The sequence below is a fragment of the Charadrius vociferus genome, unplaced genomic scaffold (genome assembly GCF_000708025.1).
Source record: "Charadrius vociferus isolate BGI_N301 unplaced genomic scaffold, ASM70802v2 scaffold39, whole genome shotgun sequence".
NCBI lineage: Eukaryota > Metazoa > Chordata > Aves > Charadriiformes > Charadriidae > Charadrius > Charadrius vociferus.
The window spans coordinates 3,226,713-3,247,336 of NW_009650188.1; the positions used below are offsets into that span (position 1 = coordinate 3,226,713).

At 37.4% G+C, this 20,624-nt stretch overlaps 1 protein-coding gene across 1 annotated transcript in view; it reads left to right on the plus strand.

Annotated features, from left to right (window-relative positions):
• The window catches only part of KIFAP3 (kinesin-associated protein 3), a 67,351-nt gene that overhangs the window by 17,101 nt on the left and 29,626 nt on the right, over positions 1-20,624 (plus strand). The window contains 7 exon segments of the mRNA XM_009892824.1: positions 7,547-7,647; positions 12,060-12,168; positions 13,478-13,590; positions 14,548-14,743; positions 14,927-15,052; positions 15,446-15,544; positions 17,025-17,110. Coding sequence (XP_009891126.1) covers positions 7,547-7,647; positions 12,060-12,168; positions 13,478-13,590; positions 14,548-14,743; positions 14,927-15,052; positions 15,446-15,544; positions 17,025-17,110 — 830 coding nt within the window.

Here is a 20,624-nt window from a genome sequence, read left to right on the forward strand (position 1 = left end):
AGCAGGAAGGGCAGGAGTGGAGAGATGGCAGCAATCTAAAGATGAGGGGACTGAGTTGTTGGAAATTCACTAAACTGATGAATGGGAAGGATCCCCTTTCTACCGTGGGGTAGAAAGCTTACATTATGTGACTACATAATTAATTGAATTCTTTTAATTCTTTCTTTGCATATTCCAAGAGCAAATCAATACTTAAAATAAAAAGTATATCTAGTCTTCTGTGTGAACTGTTGACATCTGAAAGCTTTACAGGGCATAACTTGGATGCCTAAAGAATGACACAACAGAAACAACCAGCTCTAGTTTCTTGGAAAATCTCCATAAAGGAGGAGTGGGGCACTGATGCTAGTCTTGCTAATCTGTGGTAAAATCGTCGTGAAGCCTGTATGAGGCCCAAGGTAGAAGAAAGAGGAGCACCTTTTCCAGAGTCTTTGTGAAATCTGCAGGCAAAGGGATGGTCTCCAAGGGTCATATGGAAAAATTTGGAGATGTAGTAGTCCCATGGATCCTGAGGCTTTTACAAGTTCAGACATAAGGGCGAAGGTTACAATCCACTTTCCCTTTTGGAAATTTTAACTCACAAGTTTCTGCTGTTTATCTAAGAGTTTCTCAGATGTTCTTTTCCAGTGCAGGAGACCAACTGCAGATTCCTCGTGTCTGCAGTTGCTAAGGTGAGAAATCCTTTGTCAGTTGATAGTATTATCTTCAGACCCTTGGAGTTGATAGGGGAACAGATATGCTAACATAAAAATGTATTGCACTATAATGAGTATAGTGCTGTTATATCTCTATACAATCAATTTCTATTCCTTTGGTCTCTGACATACAGATGCTTTGCAGGATGGGTTATAATTTTACATATTTGAGTAGTCTCATTGCATAGAGCAAAACTTTCTTTGTGAGGCTGAGGCCTCAAATGTAGTCTTATTCCTTTTGGAAAAGCTATCAGATCTGTGAGAAACTTGTAGATCATCAGTGAATGACTTTTTAAATAACAAAACTGTAATGTATTCACAATAAGAAGAATACAATTGAATTGTTTGCCTTTCTTCCAAGACTTTGCCAGTAAGAGTATGCTGGTGCTTCCACAGGAACAGTATCTCTTGAATAATACGAAGCTTAATTCTTGTAATCTGGAAGACTGAAAAGCTTGACCAATATTTAACCCTACTTTTTGGGCTTAGTAGAAAGAAACTAAGTTCTAGTTTTAGAACCTCAGCTTTGAACTTCAGCACCTTCAAAACATGGGTAAAAACAATTTACACTTCAATGCAGTGAATCATCCCTTTCTCAAAGTAAAAGGTAGCATCCTGCATTGTGGGTTTTTTTCCCTCCTTTGAGCAGGAGCATTTTGAAATGTAGCTGTACCATCCATTCAGAACTGAGGCTGCTCTGCTGTGGGGCTGTGTACCCACAGAGCCAGGAACATGGAAAACCTACACCTTTTTCCTTTCTCACTGAATTCCAAACAAGAAGATTGGAAGGGTGTTTTTAGACCAGCCTGAATATTTTCTAGTAATTGTAATTGGAGCAGTTGATGTAGTTTAATGAAATATAGTGCAGATATGGCAAAAAATTATGCATGTTCTATAAACTTAAATTTAATTGTATTGCATTTCATCTATGTATCTTGGTGGAGACTTCTGAAGGAACAGCTTTGTGTGGAATTTTTTCCACCTACTCTGGAAGTAGGTGTTTCTTAGTTTGATTCAAACTAAGAACCACCTCTTCTAGTTTCCAGTTTCTTGTAATAACAGTAGTTAATGTTTTTTCTGTCTCTTGCTTTCTTCTTTGGTCATAGCCTAACCCAAAACGTTTTTCTTTTGTGGAGAAAAGAGAAGTAGCTTTATCTTCTTCCTTCATGGATAATCCTATTGCATCCTGTTTCCTCTCTAATCTGAACTTCTAATAGATTTATTGCTGGGTTGTGCAGTATATGGGATATTATAACCAATCAGCTTCCAATTTTTGTGTATGAGTTAGAGTATGAATGTTTGTAGGACATCTAAATAACAAAAATGGTTGTTTTTCTGTAGGAAGATCAAGCCTCAAAAAAGGACTAAATTTATCAGTATGTTGTCTACCCAGTGGCTATGCTTTGTTGTCTTTTACAACCAGCAATACTGCAGTGAGATGATTACTGTATATTTTTCGGTTGGTCTTGGATAGAGTTCCAGGCAAAGAAATTGAGCCTGGGGCTCCAGATGTGCAGCTTCATTTTTGCCTATGGCTGTAATATTAAATAACTCAACCTAAATCAGTCATTTATTAGTCCTTTAGCTTAGGATTCATCGTTGTAATTTCTTCTTTGTTTTCTAGAAAATAAATTGTAGCCGTATTTCAGATGTGGCATGTACTTAGTTCTTTGGGGGAAGAAAAAAACCCAACCCAAACAAAAAAAAAAACAAAACCCCCAAAAAACTCAACCATGGCAAAATCAGGGTTCTAAGTTAGGCTTATGGTATGAAGCCAGTTTCAAATAACATAAAGGTGGCACAGGAGGGGTTATTAGTATGTAATATCATAATGTATTATTTACAATACCTGATCTCCTTGAGTATGAGCAGATTTGAAAATTCTTTCAGGTTCTTGATAAAATAAACTGATATATCCAATATGATTTATATTTACGTGTGTAAATCAAACCGGTATGTGTCTAAACCACACATGGAGTAACTTAGTCCCACTGTTTCAGAGCTGTTTGCAAGGAATAACATGGTATAGAGGTAAGCAGAGATACGTTTCTATCACTTTTTTCCTAAGATCGCTGCTAATTATAATACATTGAATAAACTCTTGATTTCAATGTTTTCTGACAGCAGTATGGGTGTATAGATCTGATATTCAGTTTATGATGTTCTTATCCCTCCATGCCCAATCCTACAGCAGACTTGACTTGAGAGTATCAGAGTTTGAAACTGAAACAAAGATTCACTCTGCCATTTTAATAGGTATTACCTTTGTGTTCTGTTTTTGATTTAGTGTAGTTAATGTTTTGCACATGAGTTGGATAGGGTATAGTTCATATCTAAGGTGGAGACATTGATGATTCTGTTAGAAATTATGGCTACTTGAATTACTGATAGTGTTATATTTGAATAATTTAGTCCATAATTTATATTCTCATTTTTACTTTAGCGTTTGAAAGCTGAACGCTGCTGCTGCAACTCAGATGGGCATTTTGTGTTTACAGCTTTAGGGTTTTTCTTTCCTTATCATGGAGCTAATGGAGGATTTTTTCATTTTAAGCTCACAAACTCAACCAAAATGTAGGACCTGATCTTGTGATCAAGAAATCGTTTTTGGTTTTTTTTCTTTAGTTTCTGCTACTAGTACCATTTAGATCTTTAACCTTAGTAAGAATGAGACATGGAGTTCAGGCGTTGGTCCACAGAACTGGCACATGGCTTTTTATTAATGTTCAAAGGCTAAAAATCTGAAGCCATTTTGAACTCAGAACCCATCATGTATTTATTTCCCTCTCTAATTTGCAGAAAACTAGTTGTGAAAACAGCCCGAGGGACCTGATATTTTTCCATCCCAGCTGCTCCAGCTGAACTACAGCTGCAAAAAAAATCTAAGTATTGTTTCTATAAACTGTTGAGTGTATTTTATAACACAATAATTCCCACAAAATCAGTAACTGCAGTTAATGACCGGTTTGTTAAGGCATTAACTGCACTCAGCTGGGAATGACCAATTTCTCTGGAATGGCTGTATAAGAACTAAGGATAATTCAGTAACACTTTCAAATAATTATTTGGTTAATTAATGGTAAATTCTTGTGGAAATCCTATCAAAGTACTCGTGACCCCCACATTTAATATCCAATGAGTTCATTATGATTCATGTTTTATTGCCATAAATGCCAGAAGAATCATAATGACTAGGCCATTATTTTCCAGGGCTGCCCTTACTGCTTTAGGCCATTTGGCTATTCCACCTTCAGTCATAAAAAGCTTGATGCTCAAAACTACCAGCATTTGTAGGCCACAACTTTCTGGCAACCCACCAAAACTTTGGTGATTTTTATGAACACGTTTGGCAGCGATCTGTTTTTTCTTTTCTTTCTCTTGCTTTTTCTAGTTAAGGGAATAATTGATGCCTACTGTACCAAGTCATAAGGAAGTCTTTCTTGCAATGTCTGCTTTTTTCATGTGTGGCCTTCGGTAGTGGTCAAAAATAGCAGAAAAGGTACTGCTTCCATGCTTTGGAAAGCTGTTCTCCAGCCAGGTACGGGGCAGAGTTTGAAATTTTTACAGCCACAACTCTAAACAATGATTGACTTAAGGCTTTATTCACTAGCATTCAGATGAGTATAAAATAATAATAATAAAGTAATCTTGGTACTGACATATTCAAGTAATAGTCAATAACTGCCAGTTCATCTTTTTGGAAGTCCCTATATAAAAGGACAGCATTTGGCTTGGTGGATTTTTCAAACAGTCTGTCCCTTCTTACCCTTTTATACAATCTTCAGCCTGCAAGATGATGCTTAGTGTTTAAAACACCGTAGCTGTTGAATCTGTCCTCTTCCTGATCTTCGACAAACTAGTTATGCATGGTTTCCAGTCAACTTTCCAATAGGCTGTATGCTTCCTAATTGAGCACAAGATTAACAATTGCATTAAATCATACTGGCTGTGCTTAGAAACAACCGCCTCATCTTGATTTTCCTGAAGCGTTTGATTCTTTGGATCATGAGTTGCCACTGTTTTGCATAAGAACTGAAAAAAATTCAGGAGGTTCTGCTGTGTTCTCCACTGAAGTGCTTTCATAGGGAAAGTGGGATAGTGAAACTGACAGAGATCAGCCTGAAGTTTGTTTCTTTCTGGGAAATTAAAGTGAAATTGAATGTAAATTGCATACACCATTAACTACTTGAAAGCTGGTTAAGTTACACACTGTTTTCTTTTAGCTTTAGTTCTGTAGTTTATTTTCATCTTCAAGTTAGTAGAATTCAGGTTGGTTTTTTTCCCTGTTCACAATTGAAAAATACTTCTTTGCTGAGCCTGTGCAGTAAGTGCCTATGACTTAAACGCTCTAGATCCTTCTCTGTTCCTGTGTTGCCATTAGGACGGGGGAATTCAGGGAAAATGGGTCCGTTAACTTCACAGCAAGAAGGAATTTAAATTCAGCTCTTCTTTTTGAAACTATTTTTGAAGCTGTCTTTGCATGTTGTGTGTCATGAAATCTGCCTTATGGAACATACTTTGGGAGAAATGTATGTGTGTAAGTGCCGGTCATTAAAACCCACCTCTTTAAGAGTTCATTCAGATAAAATAAATTGATTTGAATTCTAGATACTCTTCACACTTTAGATTGAGTATCTAGGTCTTTTTGATGATTTTTTGGTAGTTTAGAAACTGACGCAGTGCTGTCATTCAGCACTGATAGCCAGGGTGGTGTTTAGGCATCAGAAGGTTTATTGTGACAGGCTGGACCTTTGAAAAAAGGGGAGAGAAAATAACGCAAAGAGTTTCTTCTCAAAAAACAGAAGGCCTTTGCTGCTATAGTAGACTATTTTGTTTGAAAATAAGCTACCAATATTGCCAAATAGCAGGAAACTGCTGTTGCTACCAAATCTAAGACTGTATCTTAGCTGTTGCTTTATCTTAGCACAAGTGAAGCTTGCAAAAATAAGGAGGAAAAAACCCCATGAAGGACAGAGGTTAAACAGATATAAAGTAAGGATCGTTCTTGTTGACTGCTTGCCAGTTCATACCTGCTGAAGGTCTGGTCCAACTACAATCTAGTTTGTTTTTCCTGTTGCTGTTCTGGGAAGCCAACTTTCCTCCGTTTTATACTGGCGTACCTTTTACTTCACATAGTGTTTCCTGCATTGTCCAGCAAACTGTAATTGTAATTTGAGTCCTAAATTTGAGTCTTGATGTTCGAGTCTTAAGGAGGCATGGGAAGATGTGTTAAGAGCAGTGTAAATGGCTCTTTTTTTTTTTTCCTAGACCCATGAAATTGAAGGCATAATTTACTCTTAAAAATTTTGTATTTGCTTAGCAGAAGCCTTTAGCTGGATGTATGGGAAGCTTTTTTTTCATGTAATTGTTGGATTTACAATGTCACCACAAGTGAATAGGTAGGTAAGATCACCAGTCACAAGAGAAGCCCAAAAGATAATAAACACTTCATTTTGCTTAAAACAGAGCGTGTATGCTTTAGCAACTATAGTGTTGTCTGTGCTTTTATTTTAATAAAAGCCAGAGTAGCTTTCAAATTTGGGCATTATACTTTCTCCAGCTGTTAAGTGTGTTGGAAGGTTGTGATACAAGTCATGTTTTTTTCAAACAGGTAAGAATGCAGAAGAATCTGAAAGGTCAGCTATGTTTTTAGGTTTGGCATGGGAAAGAATATTTCACTGACGTGTGGCAACTGCCAGAAGGGTTTCATGGGTCTTTTTGGTAATTCAATGTTGAAAAAAGGCATGAATGTACATTGTCAGGATAAAGGCATCATATCCTTGCTGCTTAAAGGAAATTCCAGCTCCCAATGATGTATGCAGAGGAAAAATGTAGCTGTATTTGTTGCTGTTTGAGGTCTTGATGCTTTGCCAAAGTGTTAAACAGATACGTTCTAACTTAGCTTAAATAGAAGTGGGAGGTAGGATATTTCTGATCAGTTGTATAAGAACTGTGTGTAAATTCTGAGTTGGTGAGCTTATTACATCCTGGTCTAGCTAAAATACATGTTCAGATGAATATTTTATCCCATATATAGTCAGTATCCTGCTAATGCAGGGCTAGAGGAGAGCTCAAGGGAATGCTCATTCCAGATTTCAGCAGTGAGTCAGGATCAAATTCATCTGTGTTGTTCTTAAACATTTGTACGTTTGTCTAAGTTGGTTTTATAGAACCTTTCAGTTAAATACTGCACAGCCTACTCACATCAACTGCCCCAAATTTTCTTGAGAATCTTTTTCTCTTTGGTAAGTATTAATGTGAAAATATACTAATGTTGGTTTTGAGATGTATGAAACGCAAAAGGTACCCACAGGATAATGTTATCATTTAGGATAATAAAACAATCATTATGTGACTTACTTGAAGGGAACTATATTCCTTCTACAACACTTTACTGGTAGTTCTTATCTTTCTCTCGGGCATCGGTACATTGTTTATCATTTCACTTTGAGACAAGCTTGTTTTTTCAACAGGAATATCCACAGCTAAATCGGCATTACATTTGGTATTTAATTTCCTAGCTGGAAGCTGACGAAGGCTTTCTCTGGGTGGCTTGTCATTATTAAGTGTTCCTTTCTCAAAATACATTCCTTGCAAATTTGGGTTAAGGAAGTGTTTTGAGGTGCTGGGGAGAGAGGGAGTAGTTAGCATTTCCTTTTTTCCCCTCTTTGCACAGATATGTGGTTCATTTGGATAGGCCAGGCAAGACACTTTCATTAATGTTGCATTTCCGATTTAATTTTTCCCTCTGTTAGCTAGGATTTTTGTGCTTTTTGTTTTCCCCTTTTTAAGTGTTACAACACCTAAAATACTAGGCTTCTATTAATACGGATTTTTTTTCCTCCTTCTAGCAAATGAAAACTACAAACAAGTTGCAATGTGTATTCTGTATCACATAAGCATGGATGATCGCTTTAAATCAATGTTTGCATACACAGACTGTATCCCACAGGTATGTGCTTTTATATGTGATGAGATGGTTAAAATACATCTGTTCCTCTGCACGTCTTTTCCTTACTCATAGCAGAGCTCACACTGACACCCACAGGTGAAAGTGGGAACAACCACGACGCTGCTGAGTCGGTAGTGAACCAACTGCTCATCGGGCGGTCTGACTGTTCTCGCTGTCTTCTGATGGTGCCCAGAAAAAGGATAGGCGACACATTCTCTGTCAGTGCTGCTAACGCTTGAGCTGCATAAATGAATTGGTTAAAAATACAGGTGACCTGATGAATTGCTGCAGAAGATCAGGAATGCTTGAAAGAGATTAAAGCTCGTGCGCAGCAGGTCCTTAGGGAACCTTGTGGAAAGTATTTCCTTTGCAGTTTTAGAAGGCATTCTTTCCTGATCCCATTGGGTATCAAAATTTCAACGTCTCCAGTATTACAGGATATGAACTGGAAACCAGCCAAGCAGTGTTATGTTGCTACATGACAATTCCTGTTCCAACTACAGGCATGTACAACAGGAGAGACTTGAAGGCTATGGAAGGCTCTTAACTAATCTTTCAGGCTACACTTTGTTGCATAACATTTTGTCTCCAGTCATAGTCTTTGATCCAGGCATAAACACAATATTATGGGGTTTTGGTTTTTGTGTGTTTTGTTGTTTGTTTGTTTTTTTTTAACAAATACCAAATCCTCTTTTATTGATCTTTTTCTCAGTCCCGATGAGGCTGGAGTTGAGAGAGCCTGCGTTGCATAAGTGTAAAAGTTCTCTGGTAGCTTTTTCAGAATTGCACCACGATATCTTCTTTCCTGCCAAACATGTTTTTAACATAAAATACGTCCAGAATGGGAAGTTGCCATGGAAAATTTTCAGAATATTTCTGGTCATTATCTCATGACAAAAATGGTGATGTTTTTCCAAATACAGGAGGATTTTGGAGAATAGAGGGGGGAGAACTGGTGGGAATGACTAGTATGTGTCACAAAATGGTCTTGTAAACATCCTGCTGACTGCCTTTTCTGCCACGAGAAGCAACTATATATTAAGACGTTCGCGTGATATAAGGGAGCTGTTTTGTTCTGGGCAGTTACTGGCCAAACCAGAATTCCTGCACCGTGTTTCAGGGCTCGCTTATGACGTGCTTTCAGGGAATCTTGGCATGGCTCTTAGACCCCCAGAGCCAAAGGTAAAGAGCTGTGGAAACTTCGGTGATATCATACTCCACTTCGGTGAATATTGTTGATCTCATAGGCAGTAACTGCTTAAACTAGTGCTCACAGAGCTGTGTCCAAAGACTAGAGCAGGAAACAAGTCCGCTGCCTTCGTTGGACTTTGGCTAAAACTACAAAATTCAAAGGACACCTGTGGCTATTGATGCTTTGGTGGTCACTGTAATTATTCACAGATCACATCTGCCAACTGTTCAAAAGGGACAAGCTGGACAACCAGAGCTTAAATTTTATTAATGAATGTTCAAAATTAGGATAGTTATTAAGGAAGACTGAGATAGCAGAAAACATGGGGAAGGGGATAAGGCATCAGGAGAAAAAACAACCTTTTTAAAAGGACTCCCTGCCACCTGATTCTGCCCTGGAAAACCAAATTCTCTTTTCAATACCAGTATGTGCCTTTCTGTGGGTTTGTTTCCTTTTGAGGAAAGGTGTACATCTAAGCTGGCAAATACTCAATAATGAATGTTTAGCTGTTGTAGAAAGTGATTGGAAAATCCATCCCCCGTTGTCATTTTGAACAGGCAAAGTGCTTGACAAGGGTTTGCGCATGCTGTCCCAGGTAAACATCCTTGTGGATTGCAGGAGTTAGTGGGTGCTATTCTAGTAACAGTTAAAAGTGAGTATTAACAGTTCATTCTTGTTTAGACCTCAGCAATGCGTGTTTTGTTTAAATAGGTGCAAATGCCATCCAGATGCTTATAAAAGCCTTTATTGGTAATAACCTGGCCAATCAAAGGGCATGGTTCGGCAGTGATGTCATGGTGATATTTAATATTTTACCGCAGAGCAGCGTGCGAGGTTCTCTGCAGCTACCCACATGTTTTCCACCACGGTTGTCCTGTTTGGCCCCTCTTTGATCTATAAGCTTCTTTTCAGCTTAATGCTGGTAAACGTCCTCTCTTGACAGCACCCTTTGCTCCTGTCCGCCATTATCTGCTGAAGTTCAGAAACCAGAGCATCACTTCAAACAGCAGAGTTAGGGAGTAGCCGGTCAGGAGAGATTCCTGAGGCATGCAGTTCTGGCATAATCATTCAAAGATGTTTGAGCTGGGCTTGGGGAGGGGGTTGGACAGAGGTGTATGTGAACAGAGAGCTGTGGGGGTTGGCCTCTGGTCACTGGTAAATAAGTGAAGGCAGGTGCCAGAGAGTCTAGACACAGTGATTTCAGTCCTGGTCTGTGGTATCTGATACTCAATATGGGACTTGTCTGATTGAACACTACTGCCTCTTCATTGCACATGCTGCAGTCTTTTTACTGCCTTCCTGTTAAATCAGTAAAAGATGACAATGGACATAGTAAAAGCAGAACAAATTTAATTTTAATATTTCCTATTTGGCAGCAATTACTCTTCCTTTTGAAGTGGCACAAGAAGCAATCAAATTAAATGAAGACATAATGGGAAACATGGAGCTTGTACGAAACTATTATTTTAAAATTTGAACAGCTTTAATTGAAACTGGATATATTTTTTCTTTTTATAGAGAAGTAGTTCAGTAATTAACAGTGTAATCCCATCTTGTTAAACATCTAATTTCCACAGATTTTGTATTGTGTAAGTAATGAGAATGTTTCCCTTCAAATTATTTGAACGGTTTTAAAAATCTGTTTTTAAAGGTTTTGTAACAGAAGAATTGCAGGGGGTGATTTTGGAATGCTCATGTTCTACTTGTTAAGTGGCAACTTTCTTCTCTGGTTAATTCACTTTTATGTGACTGTCAGGCCTACGGATTTAATAAACTAGGGATTTTATAAGTTCTTAAAACAGCCTAGGGAAATCTGATTCTACCTTTTTAAGAAAGGGAGGAAGAAATCAATGATAGCTTTTAAATCGGAACATGAAAGTCCCCCCCCAAAAGATTAATAATTTATGTTGTAACATAATTTATTCTATTTTATTTTATTTGGGTCCATTTGGAACAACAGCCTGCTATCTGATAATAGATAAACATACCAAACTACTGTACTAAAATACTTCGGAGTGAAATTCCTGCAATCCTATTGTTTCTTTTTTTCCTCTAAGTGGGTTGTTCACCCACTTTCTCTAGTTTTTAATGCATTATAAACTGTCTTTCCACCAGGGGGCAAGCACACAAATACTTAATGATTAGTTGTTGCTTTCTTCTTCCCCCACCCTCTTTTGACACAAACTGAGCTACATTTTTTTGTACCTTATGTCCCGCTTATTTTTAGGTTCAGTTGTTTCTAGTTCCAGTAATCTCAGTCTTGTCATCACGCTGCTTTGCATTATAATCTTGATGTGTCTTATGAACTGAGCAGGTTTTAGGCGCAAATAGGGTGACGACCTGCAGCCCTTCAATGAGTAAGCCATGCAACTTGTCTGCCGTGGATGGAAACAGAGAAAAACGAATGGATGTATTTGAGTCGTGTTTGATTATTTAATATGCCATTTCAAAAAATGTTCATATTGAAGAAAACGAGGCTAGATAGATAGCCTGTGATGTAATGGACAATACAGGTGCCAGGTATATAAAATGATGGCAATCCATAGATTATTTGCCTAAGAAATCATCTGGGAATTCACTTACTAAACTTACTAAACAGTTGCGACGTGGTTATAGGCAATTGTCTACTTACGTTAACCCAAGTTGTTCTGTCCCGTTTCCAAAAGAATAGGACTCAGTCTTTGTTATTTAGCAGTGTTCAGCTCTAGCAATGGAAGCTGTAAAGATAAAGCACATTGCTGCAGATACAGCTAATTTACCTGTCAAGGAGTAATCTTAAAGCAAAATAGTACTGGAATTATTCTGCAATTAAGTATCTGTTTAGAGTCCAGGTATCAATCAGACTTTCTGTGGAACTAAGGGGCGGGGGGGGGCTGGTTCCTATATTAAGTCTATCTAAATTTTCAAAACAAATTTATCCCTTCACAACTTTCAAAAAACAGTAAAAATGAAAATGTCCATGTTAGCAATAAAATGTAACTAACCCAAGTTAATTTAAGGTGATGAGTGACGTCCGTTTTTGGCACTTTATAAGCATTGTTATCCCCAAATAATAGAACTGTACATCTTGTGCCCTTGACCTTTATAATTTTACTGTTCCTGTAGAAATGCTGAATATTAATTAAAAAAAAAAAAATGCTGCTGTAGTTTACATCATAACATTACTCTTCTAATGCGTTGGAAAGATGAATGACTTAAGTGTGCTTGTGTTTCTTGGTAGTTAATGAAGATGCTTTTTGAATGTCCTGATGAGCGAGTTGACCTGGAACTTATTTCTTTCTGTATTAACCTGGCTGCTAACAAAAGAAATGTACAACTTATCTGTGAAGGTAAGCATACTGAGATTTTACTGTTTTCTTGGAGATGGCAACACTTTATATATATATTTTTATATATACTTTCATATATAAATTGCATACATTTGAGTTATTTATGAATGTATATGTATTTTAAAAAATAAAATGCACCTGTTTGGTCAATGATTGCAAGCAAATGGCCCCAAAATTGTTCTTGGTGGCAGGAGTGACACTGAGTAGCCATGCATGCCCGCATCTCTCATGTGCATGTAGTTCTGTAAAACACACTGATGGACATTACTGTGGGAAGCTGTGGCTGTATGGAGAGATCAAGATTTAGTTCTACCTGGTGTCTAAAATCCATTTTCAGCTAGTCAGTGTTTCACCTGCCAAATTAATAGCACAGTGATGTTGTTTAGTTGCATCTTTACTTTTTTTTTTCCGTTTAGCATCTTTTGGGTTCTAGTATTTTGTTATGCGGTATAGATGGGTTCTGCATTTCGTTCGGTAGCTCTCTAGATTGCTTTTAAAGCTTTGTTATTTTCATACTGACAGTTTTAAGGGGAATGTTATTATTCAGTAGCTCTAATTTTCACTTGTGCTCAAAGTTTTCACCATGAACTACTGCAATAAATTGTTAAACTTCAGAAGGGACAATTGATTTCAATGGATTCTGTGGCCACAATTCCACTTTAAAAATCTGTGCAGAGCTCTGTAGAAGGGGGAGTGGGGAGATCCAATTTTATATTAAAGGTACAAATGAAATTCAAGCCAGTAGCACGTATTAGATAGACAAGGCAATATTTTGGAAACATAATGATAATTGTGGGACTTGCCCTGTGCGATCAAGTACTTCAGATCTGTTTATGTGTATTCCCAGGTAATAATCTCCATGACTGGTAAATACTCTTGAAACCATTACAATGTATCTATTCTGTGGAGTTCGAAGTCTCTGAGCTAGTACCAACAGCTGTGCTGTATCTCCACTAACTGCACTTGATGACAGGATAATGATTTGGATCTAGAACCTTTCTTGGTCAGAATAAATAACTAAGCACACCTGAAGTATTTAGTTATTTCTTTGACTTTTTAAGTGTCCCACTAGTACATATGGTCATAGTTGTTGTTTTGGAGAAGCTATGGAATTTATACAGAGCAGGTCTTTTCATTTCAACTGATACTTGGAAGAAGAAATAAGTCCTGTCTAGATTCTTCACTTTTTCCTTTTAAACTTTTAAAAGTTAAAGCTGTTTTCTTGTGTGTGTGTGGTGGTGGTATTTGGGCCATTACTTTCCTCATTTTTTTTATTTGGAGGATTTCCTGAGTGTTTGTTTCCTTTCAGGAAATGGTTTGAAAATGCTAATGAAGCGGGCTTTGAAATTTAAGGACCCATTGTTAATGAAGATGATCAGGAATATTTCACAACATGATGGGCCAACTAAAAGCCTGTTTATTGTAAGTACTAATGTGATCTCTGATTCTTCCTACTGGAAAAGACTGGCTTTGGAGAGCTGCTGTGTTTTGTCTTTACAGGGTGTCCAGTTTGTTTTCTTGGCTGTCATGGGTTGATTTATGTTTTGTTTTATAAGGCTATCTCAGTTGGTAGATCAGGGTTTGGATCCCTCACTACAGGGAAAACAGAACTTAAGCTGTGTCCAATAAGTCCCTGTTCCAAAACAAACATGCTAAAAGAAGCAAACAAAAAAAACCCCAAACAAACAAAAAAAACCCTACTGCTGGGGTGCACATCATAGCAGTTAAAGGTTATCCTAAATCTCTGCTTTTAGAGCTAGAGGGCAAAATAATGTATTTTTTTTCACTGTGCCAAGTGTTTTGTATAAGTGCATATTTTAAAATTTCGACTGCTTAATATTCAGTTAACCATGTAAAGCTGCCCTTTCAAAAGAATGGGGGGAAACACAACATCCTAACTGTGGAAATTTTAAACATACTATTAAAATGAGGACTGAGTATCAAATTGATTTAAAGCAGTATGGAATTAGTAAGTAGAATCCACGATTCCCTTGTTCATGTCCCCAGAAAAATCTTGTACCTATTTCTTAAAATCTTTAGGAAGAGGTCTCCATTACTGTCATTAACGCAGCATGGTGTTTGCTATCTTTTCCCTTATTTTTTAACAGCTTTCTCAAACTGTGTGTGTAGTAGCTACTTTTGGAACATCTGAACCAAATGATCTAGATTTCTTGAAAATGAGGGGATGGAGAGGAAGAATGCTGAAATATTTTCTTGGATTATTCTTCAGATGGAACTAAAACTGCCTTATTAGCCCTCATTTCAGGAGAAAAGTCTCCTTAGTGTTCTTTTGAGAACTAGTTTTGACTTGACCAAATTGTGAGTTCTTCAGAACCCCAGATTATTCACCTGTAATGTTTGTTGCTGTGTTTTCTTTAGGATTATGTTGGTGATTTAGCAGCTCAAATATCAAATGATGAAGAAGAGGAATTTGTGATTGAATGCCTGGGAACACTTGCAAATTTGACATTACCAGATCTGGACTGGGAACTTGTGCTAAAAGAGTACAAACTGGTTCCATACCTCAAGGATAAACTAAAACCAGGTGTGTAGAAAGTTTGTTTAGTCTTTCAAAGTAGAGTCTTTCAAAGAATACTTAGAGCGCTCTTTCAGAGTAGAGTCTGTTTACCTTTATAATTTGTGATTGTTTGGGGAAACATAGCACTGAAGAACAGAATCATGTCTACAGTTAAATGCACAACTGCCACAAGATTAAGAATTTCTAAGAGGTAATAACTTCTGCCTTCTGACTTACCAGGTTCTGCAGAAGATGACCTTGTTTTAGAAGTGGTGATAATGATTGGAACAGTTTCTATGGATGACTCTTGCGCTGCTCTGCTGGCTAAATCTGGAATCATCCCGGCACTCATTGAGCTTCTAAATGGTATATTGCCATGTTTGACTTTAGGTCTTGTTTTTCAGAGAAGTGTAGTTTACGTAGCTGTGCTGTAACTGAATGCACCATTCATTTTCTCTTGCAAGGCAGGGGTAGGTGTTTTGTATACTGAAAGGAGGAGCGATCACTCCGTTCTTGTTAGATACTGACTGTGGTCTAATAGATGTGATTTTTCCCACACCTCCATAGCTCTTGCTGCAATCTGTGGTCTTTCTACTTGACTGGAGCAGGGAAGAAAACGCTCATTTTTGTGTTGTCAGGAGGCGAAGCCTCATGCATACCGCTGAACTGTCTAGCTGACGTGAAAGAGCTGGGTTTTCTCTAAGCATCAAGAGTTTCTAGTGTGAGATCTGAAAATGCGGGTGTTTTTTTTCCTTGCAGCTCAACAGGAAGATGATGAGTTTGTCTGCCAGATCATCTACGTGTTTTATCAGATGGTCTTCCACCAAGCCACCAGAGATGTCATTATCAAGGAAACCCGTATCTTTTTAAAGATTAAACATCTAGAATTACAGCACTTAATTTGCCATCGCTGTTATTCAGCCTATATTTCTCTTGCATAAACCTCCTGATCTCAGAGGTTTCTTTGTAAATGGTTTATTTTAGCTGAAGAGAAAACCTAAGCAGCCTAGGCATGTAGAGGGACAGCAAGATTAATAGTAAAGATTAAAAGTTAGTTTGCTTTGAAACAGGGAGGGAGGTAGGAAGGGGGATCACTGGACCAGGTGACACATTAGTTCCTATCCAATCTGAATTTGTTTTGCAAATCAGTCAAAATCATAGTCCACAAAAAAACATACGTAGAGCATAGACAAACTTCTTGCACTGCAGCATTATCCATGTATGTTGTATAGTCTGGTTAGGTGCATTAAAATACTTAATAGCGTTCTTTCTTGTATCGGTATAGACAACATAAATAATGCCTGCTCTGTATTTTTCGTCAATCTAAGTGTTATTTGAATATTATGTTTGGCGTGAGTCTCCCATCTTCTTCCCTCTGGGGAGACTTTGATTTCTGTTCCTAGCTTTCCTCTTTCTCCCTTTTTCACCTGTCTGTTGATGACTAAATCTGTTCTTTTGTTTCTTCCTGTCATGGATCTGTTCAGTTTTTTTGTATGGTACCTATTCATTCTTTACTACTTATTCTTTCAATCACTGCTGATGTTAAGCTCATTCAGATGGTCTGAAAACTGTGGAAAGAGGCACTAGTTGTCTTTGTGGGCCTTAACTGAATGTTAAATTTTATTGAAACATGAAGAATAGGTTGAATCAAGCCCTTGTAGGGATAACAGCTTAGTGATTACTTTGCTAACAGTACAACTACTTCTTAATATCCTTTATCCTTTAAGCTCTGTGGAATATCTAAGAAACCATTTGGGATGATGTTCTTTGTCTCCTGTTTGGACTTCTAGGTGGCTAGCTTGAGAAAATAATAATAATAATTGCATCTTTTTATATCTGTAATGATAAAGCACCAACATTTGAACAATGCTTTTCTCACTCAAATTGGACAGGACTAGTATTAATGCTGTCGTTTGCACAATAGCTTATCTTCAATATTTTTGAGAAAAATACAGTGGAAGCCTTTTTTAAAACAAGAAAACTCCCTAAAGATTACAAAAGTAACAGTCTTAAAAGATTAAACCATCATATAGTATCTATGCCTTTTGGACTAAGACATTAGGTGCGTGGATTTCCTGTAATTGATCAGAATGTATTTTCTTTGTAAGGGGCATGTAACTTTTCTTCAGCAATTTTCAAAGAATATTTGTGTATCTTAAAATGTGATTTTTTTTTTTTTTTAAAAAAAAAAGAAAAGAAAAGGAGTGGTTGGGGGGAGACTGCTGAACTTCACATGTGATGGAAAATTCCTGACTACCGTTCTTAATGAAATTCGCAGTTGGAAGAACCCCGGGCAAAACCAGCAAAATAGCTTTTATCCTTAACAGTTTCTTTCCAGAGGCTCCAGCATATCTCATAGACCTGATGCATGATAAAAATGCTGAGATTCGCAAAGTTTGTGACAACACTCTGGATATTATAGCGGTAGGTCCGATTTTTATTTTTTTTAATAACCTGTCCTTCAAGAACCTCTTTACATGAGATAATTCTAAAATAACTTAATAGCCATAACTTGCAAACTGAGAATTTTTCATGTGCAACTTTCTAATCACGTAGGTAAAGAATCAGTTTTCATGGGACAATGACAATCATGCATCTAGGCTGTGTACCAAGCTTCCAAAAAGTGCATATATACTTTGAAAATTCATACCGGTTAGCTTTACACTACAGACACTTTTAAAGAGCGCTTTTATACTTAAATAAATTAATCACGTTACATAAGTATGTCAAGCTTTCATTATTTCTTAATTCTCCAAACAAATGGCTCTTGTTACCCAGCAGCTTTTATTCAGCTTTTCTACATTGCCTGATGCCAATATTTGTTTCAAAAAGAAAATGTGGGCAGCGATTCTGAAGCTGGTTTCTTTCTGCTTGGGGAACAGTCAGTATAATATTGAACTTTTTAATATTGTCTTCAACTCTTGGATAGGTTTCCTTTTAGCTACATGACTTAGTTTGTCCAACCATCCGTTGATCACAATAAACTTTTGGGACAGTTGTTTTGTATTAAACTGCTAACTTGGAAAAAAGAAAGAATACTAAATTATGAAGTGCTATTGCTTTATCAGCTCTTACAGCATGTATAATCTGCTTCTGGGGATCCTTGACTCTAGAAGCGTTAATATTTTCTAGGATGTTCTTCATTGAAGTAAAGACTCTGAAACTGATTCCACTTAAAAGTTGCATTTCATTGTTAAAATTCCTCCTGGTCTGTTTATTGAATTGACTTCTATTGACAAAAAGAAATTTGAGCGTTTTGTAGTGTCTTAAGAGTGTACAGACTGCGCATCCTTTTGGCTGTAGAGTAGCTATCATGAAATTAAATCTTACAGCCAAAGAGAGCTTAACTATGAGTCAAGAGCAGTGTCCTTGACTACCTTAATGCTTTTCTTATCATCTACTTAGTTTCTTCAGTTGAATTACACATATTGCAAATTGTTCTCTGAAATATAGTGTAAGATGTTAACTTACGCTGCACAATACTGTAGTCTGTTGTGTCTTTTTGTGTTACACTCATTAGTAATGCCTTCTAATTTAATATCAATCTAAAAAAAATAACTAAAATGACATATTTTTTATGTTGGAATTGTTTTATCTGGCTCTGGTTTTGCTTCATGGAGATATGAAATTAAAATCATGCTCCACTAGTTAGTGGCAGAGTTGCCATTGACATTCATTAAGGGCAAGATTTCAACTAAGGTGAATTTGCACTGAGTACTTATTTATGATGGTCATTATGTTCACCTCACCAACATCAGTTATTTCCAGGGACATCTCCAATGGTAACAGTAGAAAGATTTTTATCCTCTGTGTGAGGCCAGACAATCTGAGTACTTCCAATGCTTGTTTTATCTTTGGGCCAGTGCAGTTTCCAAGTGTCTTAGGCGTTGATTTGTTCACAGGGGGTAGCTTTACAATGTGGTACATAGTAGTATCTAGTTACTGAAAAATGATGTTAGTAATATTATTAAGCAACATTTATTTTATAGAATCTGAAAGAATAAATACATTAAGACACAGCTTCATGTTCAATATTAACAACTAGTAATAAATACTTGGCTTTTTTTCCTTCGTAAGAAGAGGTAATCTTTATGCTAGCCCAAATAAGGAGTGCTATGATAATGGATGGGAAAGGCTTCTCAACTTGCAAGAAGCACTGGACAGGAATTCTAGGGCCTTGAGGAAGAATAAAGGGAGGAAATTATGTATTACTGCTGTTGTTGGGAGTAGGGGAGAAGTTATCAAACACATACTGAGAGTAGTTTGCATGGTGGTAAATTTTTTTTTTTCTTTGGTTGTGGAGCAGTGCCACACTTGGAATGGTGTTCACTGGTAAGTTAGGAGAGTTCCCTTTTCTGAGAAAGTCTTTTTTAGCTTTATTATTTAGCTGTTGGGTTATAAGTTGCATAAACCATAACTAACAACATCCCGCTGTGGGGAACAGGAAGCACAATATGCCCTCTTTTCTGGAAGACAGAACCACTAATTGATTGCCTTCTCAGCAGTGTTGTAAGCTGGTTGTACTTTGTCTCCCAGTACCAAAAATCATAAGCAAAAAAGGCAACACATTCTAGATAGTGATGGGAGAAAATATGAAAGAGTAAGTTATCAGAACCTCCGATCTTGATAAGTGTTTTGCCATTCAGTTCAGAGGATACGGTAAAGCAGCCTGTAAACACTGAGGTGTTTGGTTGTGTGGCAGTTTTATACAACCAGTGTCTTCTGAGGTGTCTGAACAGGCATAGTCTCTAAGATTGGTGAAGCTTCTTATCTGTGCTAAATCCACAACAAGAAAAACTTAAGTTTTCAGTCTTCTTGTTCCATACATGCTGACAGGATTAGTTCCTCTGATGATGAAAATCAGAAACTAAATGTTGGAGAACAGAGATTTGAAAGTAATTTCTTCTCAGAGAGACAAATGCTTCTTTCACTCATCAATAAGCTCTATATAGTGTGATTGAAATAACGCTGAAGAAAATCAGATGCCTTATAAGCCTTAGGGGAGATATGCTTTCTGTAGTAAAGTAATTGTCACAGAAATTATGGAAATGTTACACTAGTGATGATTTGTTTAATATAGCTTGGCTGGACTCTGCCATTGATGAACTGAAACAGATGTGCTCCTTTAGCATAGTATGTGCTAGGGAGTTTCAGCTTTGCACTGGTAGATGCAAGATATCCCTTTTGTCAAAAAGAAAGTCTGCGTTGATAATTTAAGAATGCTTCTGTCTTGTGTCATGTGCTGGTTCTTGACACCAAGCAGCTAGTTTAGTGTACTTGTACGCCTAAAGTGGGACAGGTCTCATGGCTCAGCTGAAAGCCTGGAATCAACAGCTGGTGTAGGAGTCTCAAGCAAATGAAGTTCTTTTTTCCTCTGCCTCGGAAGCCTGGACACCTGCAACTCAAAGCTTGTGGAAAGAAATGTCAGCTTACTCAAGATGGTTTTACTCTGTTCACCTCGAACAATATTATCAAGAGCTGAGGGGGTTATTAATCTCAAGTTTCTCATTTGTTTTCTGCTCCTAGCTCAGTCTTATTTCAGTTAACTGATTTTCTTCATTTATTCAAAGGTATTTAATTAACCATAACCAGATCCTTGGACTGTGGAGTCCAAGCCTTCCTCCTCCCCCACTTCCCCCAGTTTTCCCATTCAGTGTTTTTACAGCTTTGAATCCAGGCCTGCTGTACATCTTGTTTCTCTTATGATCAGGAGTGGATCATTATGCTTCCTGCAGAAGCAAAACCTCTTCTAGATAGCTACAGCATTGTCCATGAGATTTAGGAAGGGCCTCATGCCTGAGGTGTTTTTCCAGCTCTCATTCTTTGCCCCAAGTATTTGTAATGAATGCCAAATAGCATTTGCCTCATATGGAAAGCTGTGTTAATGAACGGCTTGCATCTTTCCATGTTAGTGAAGTGCCCTGACACAAATCCTCCA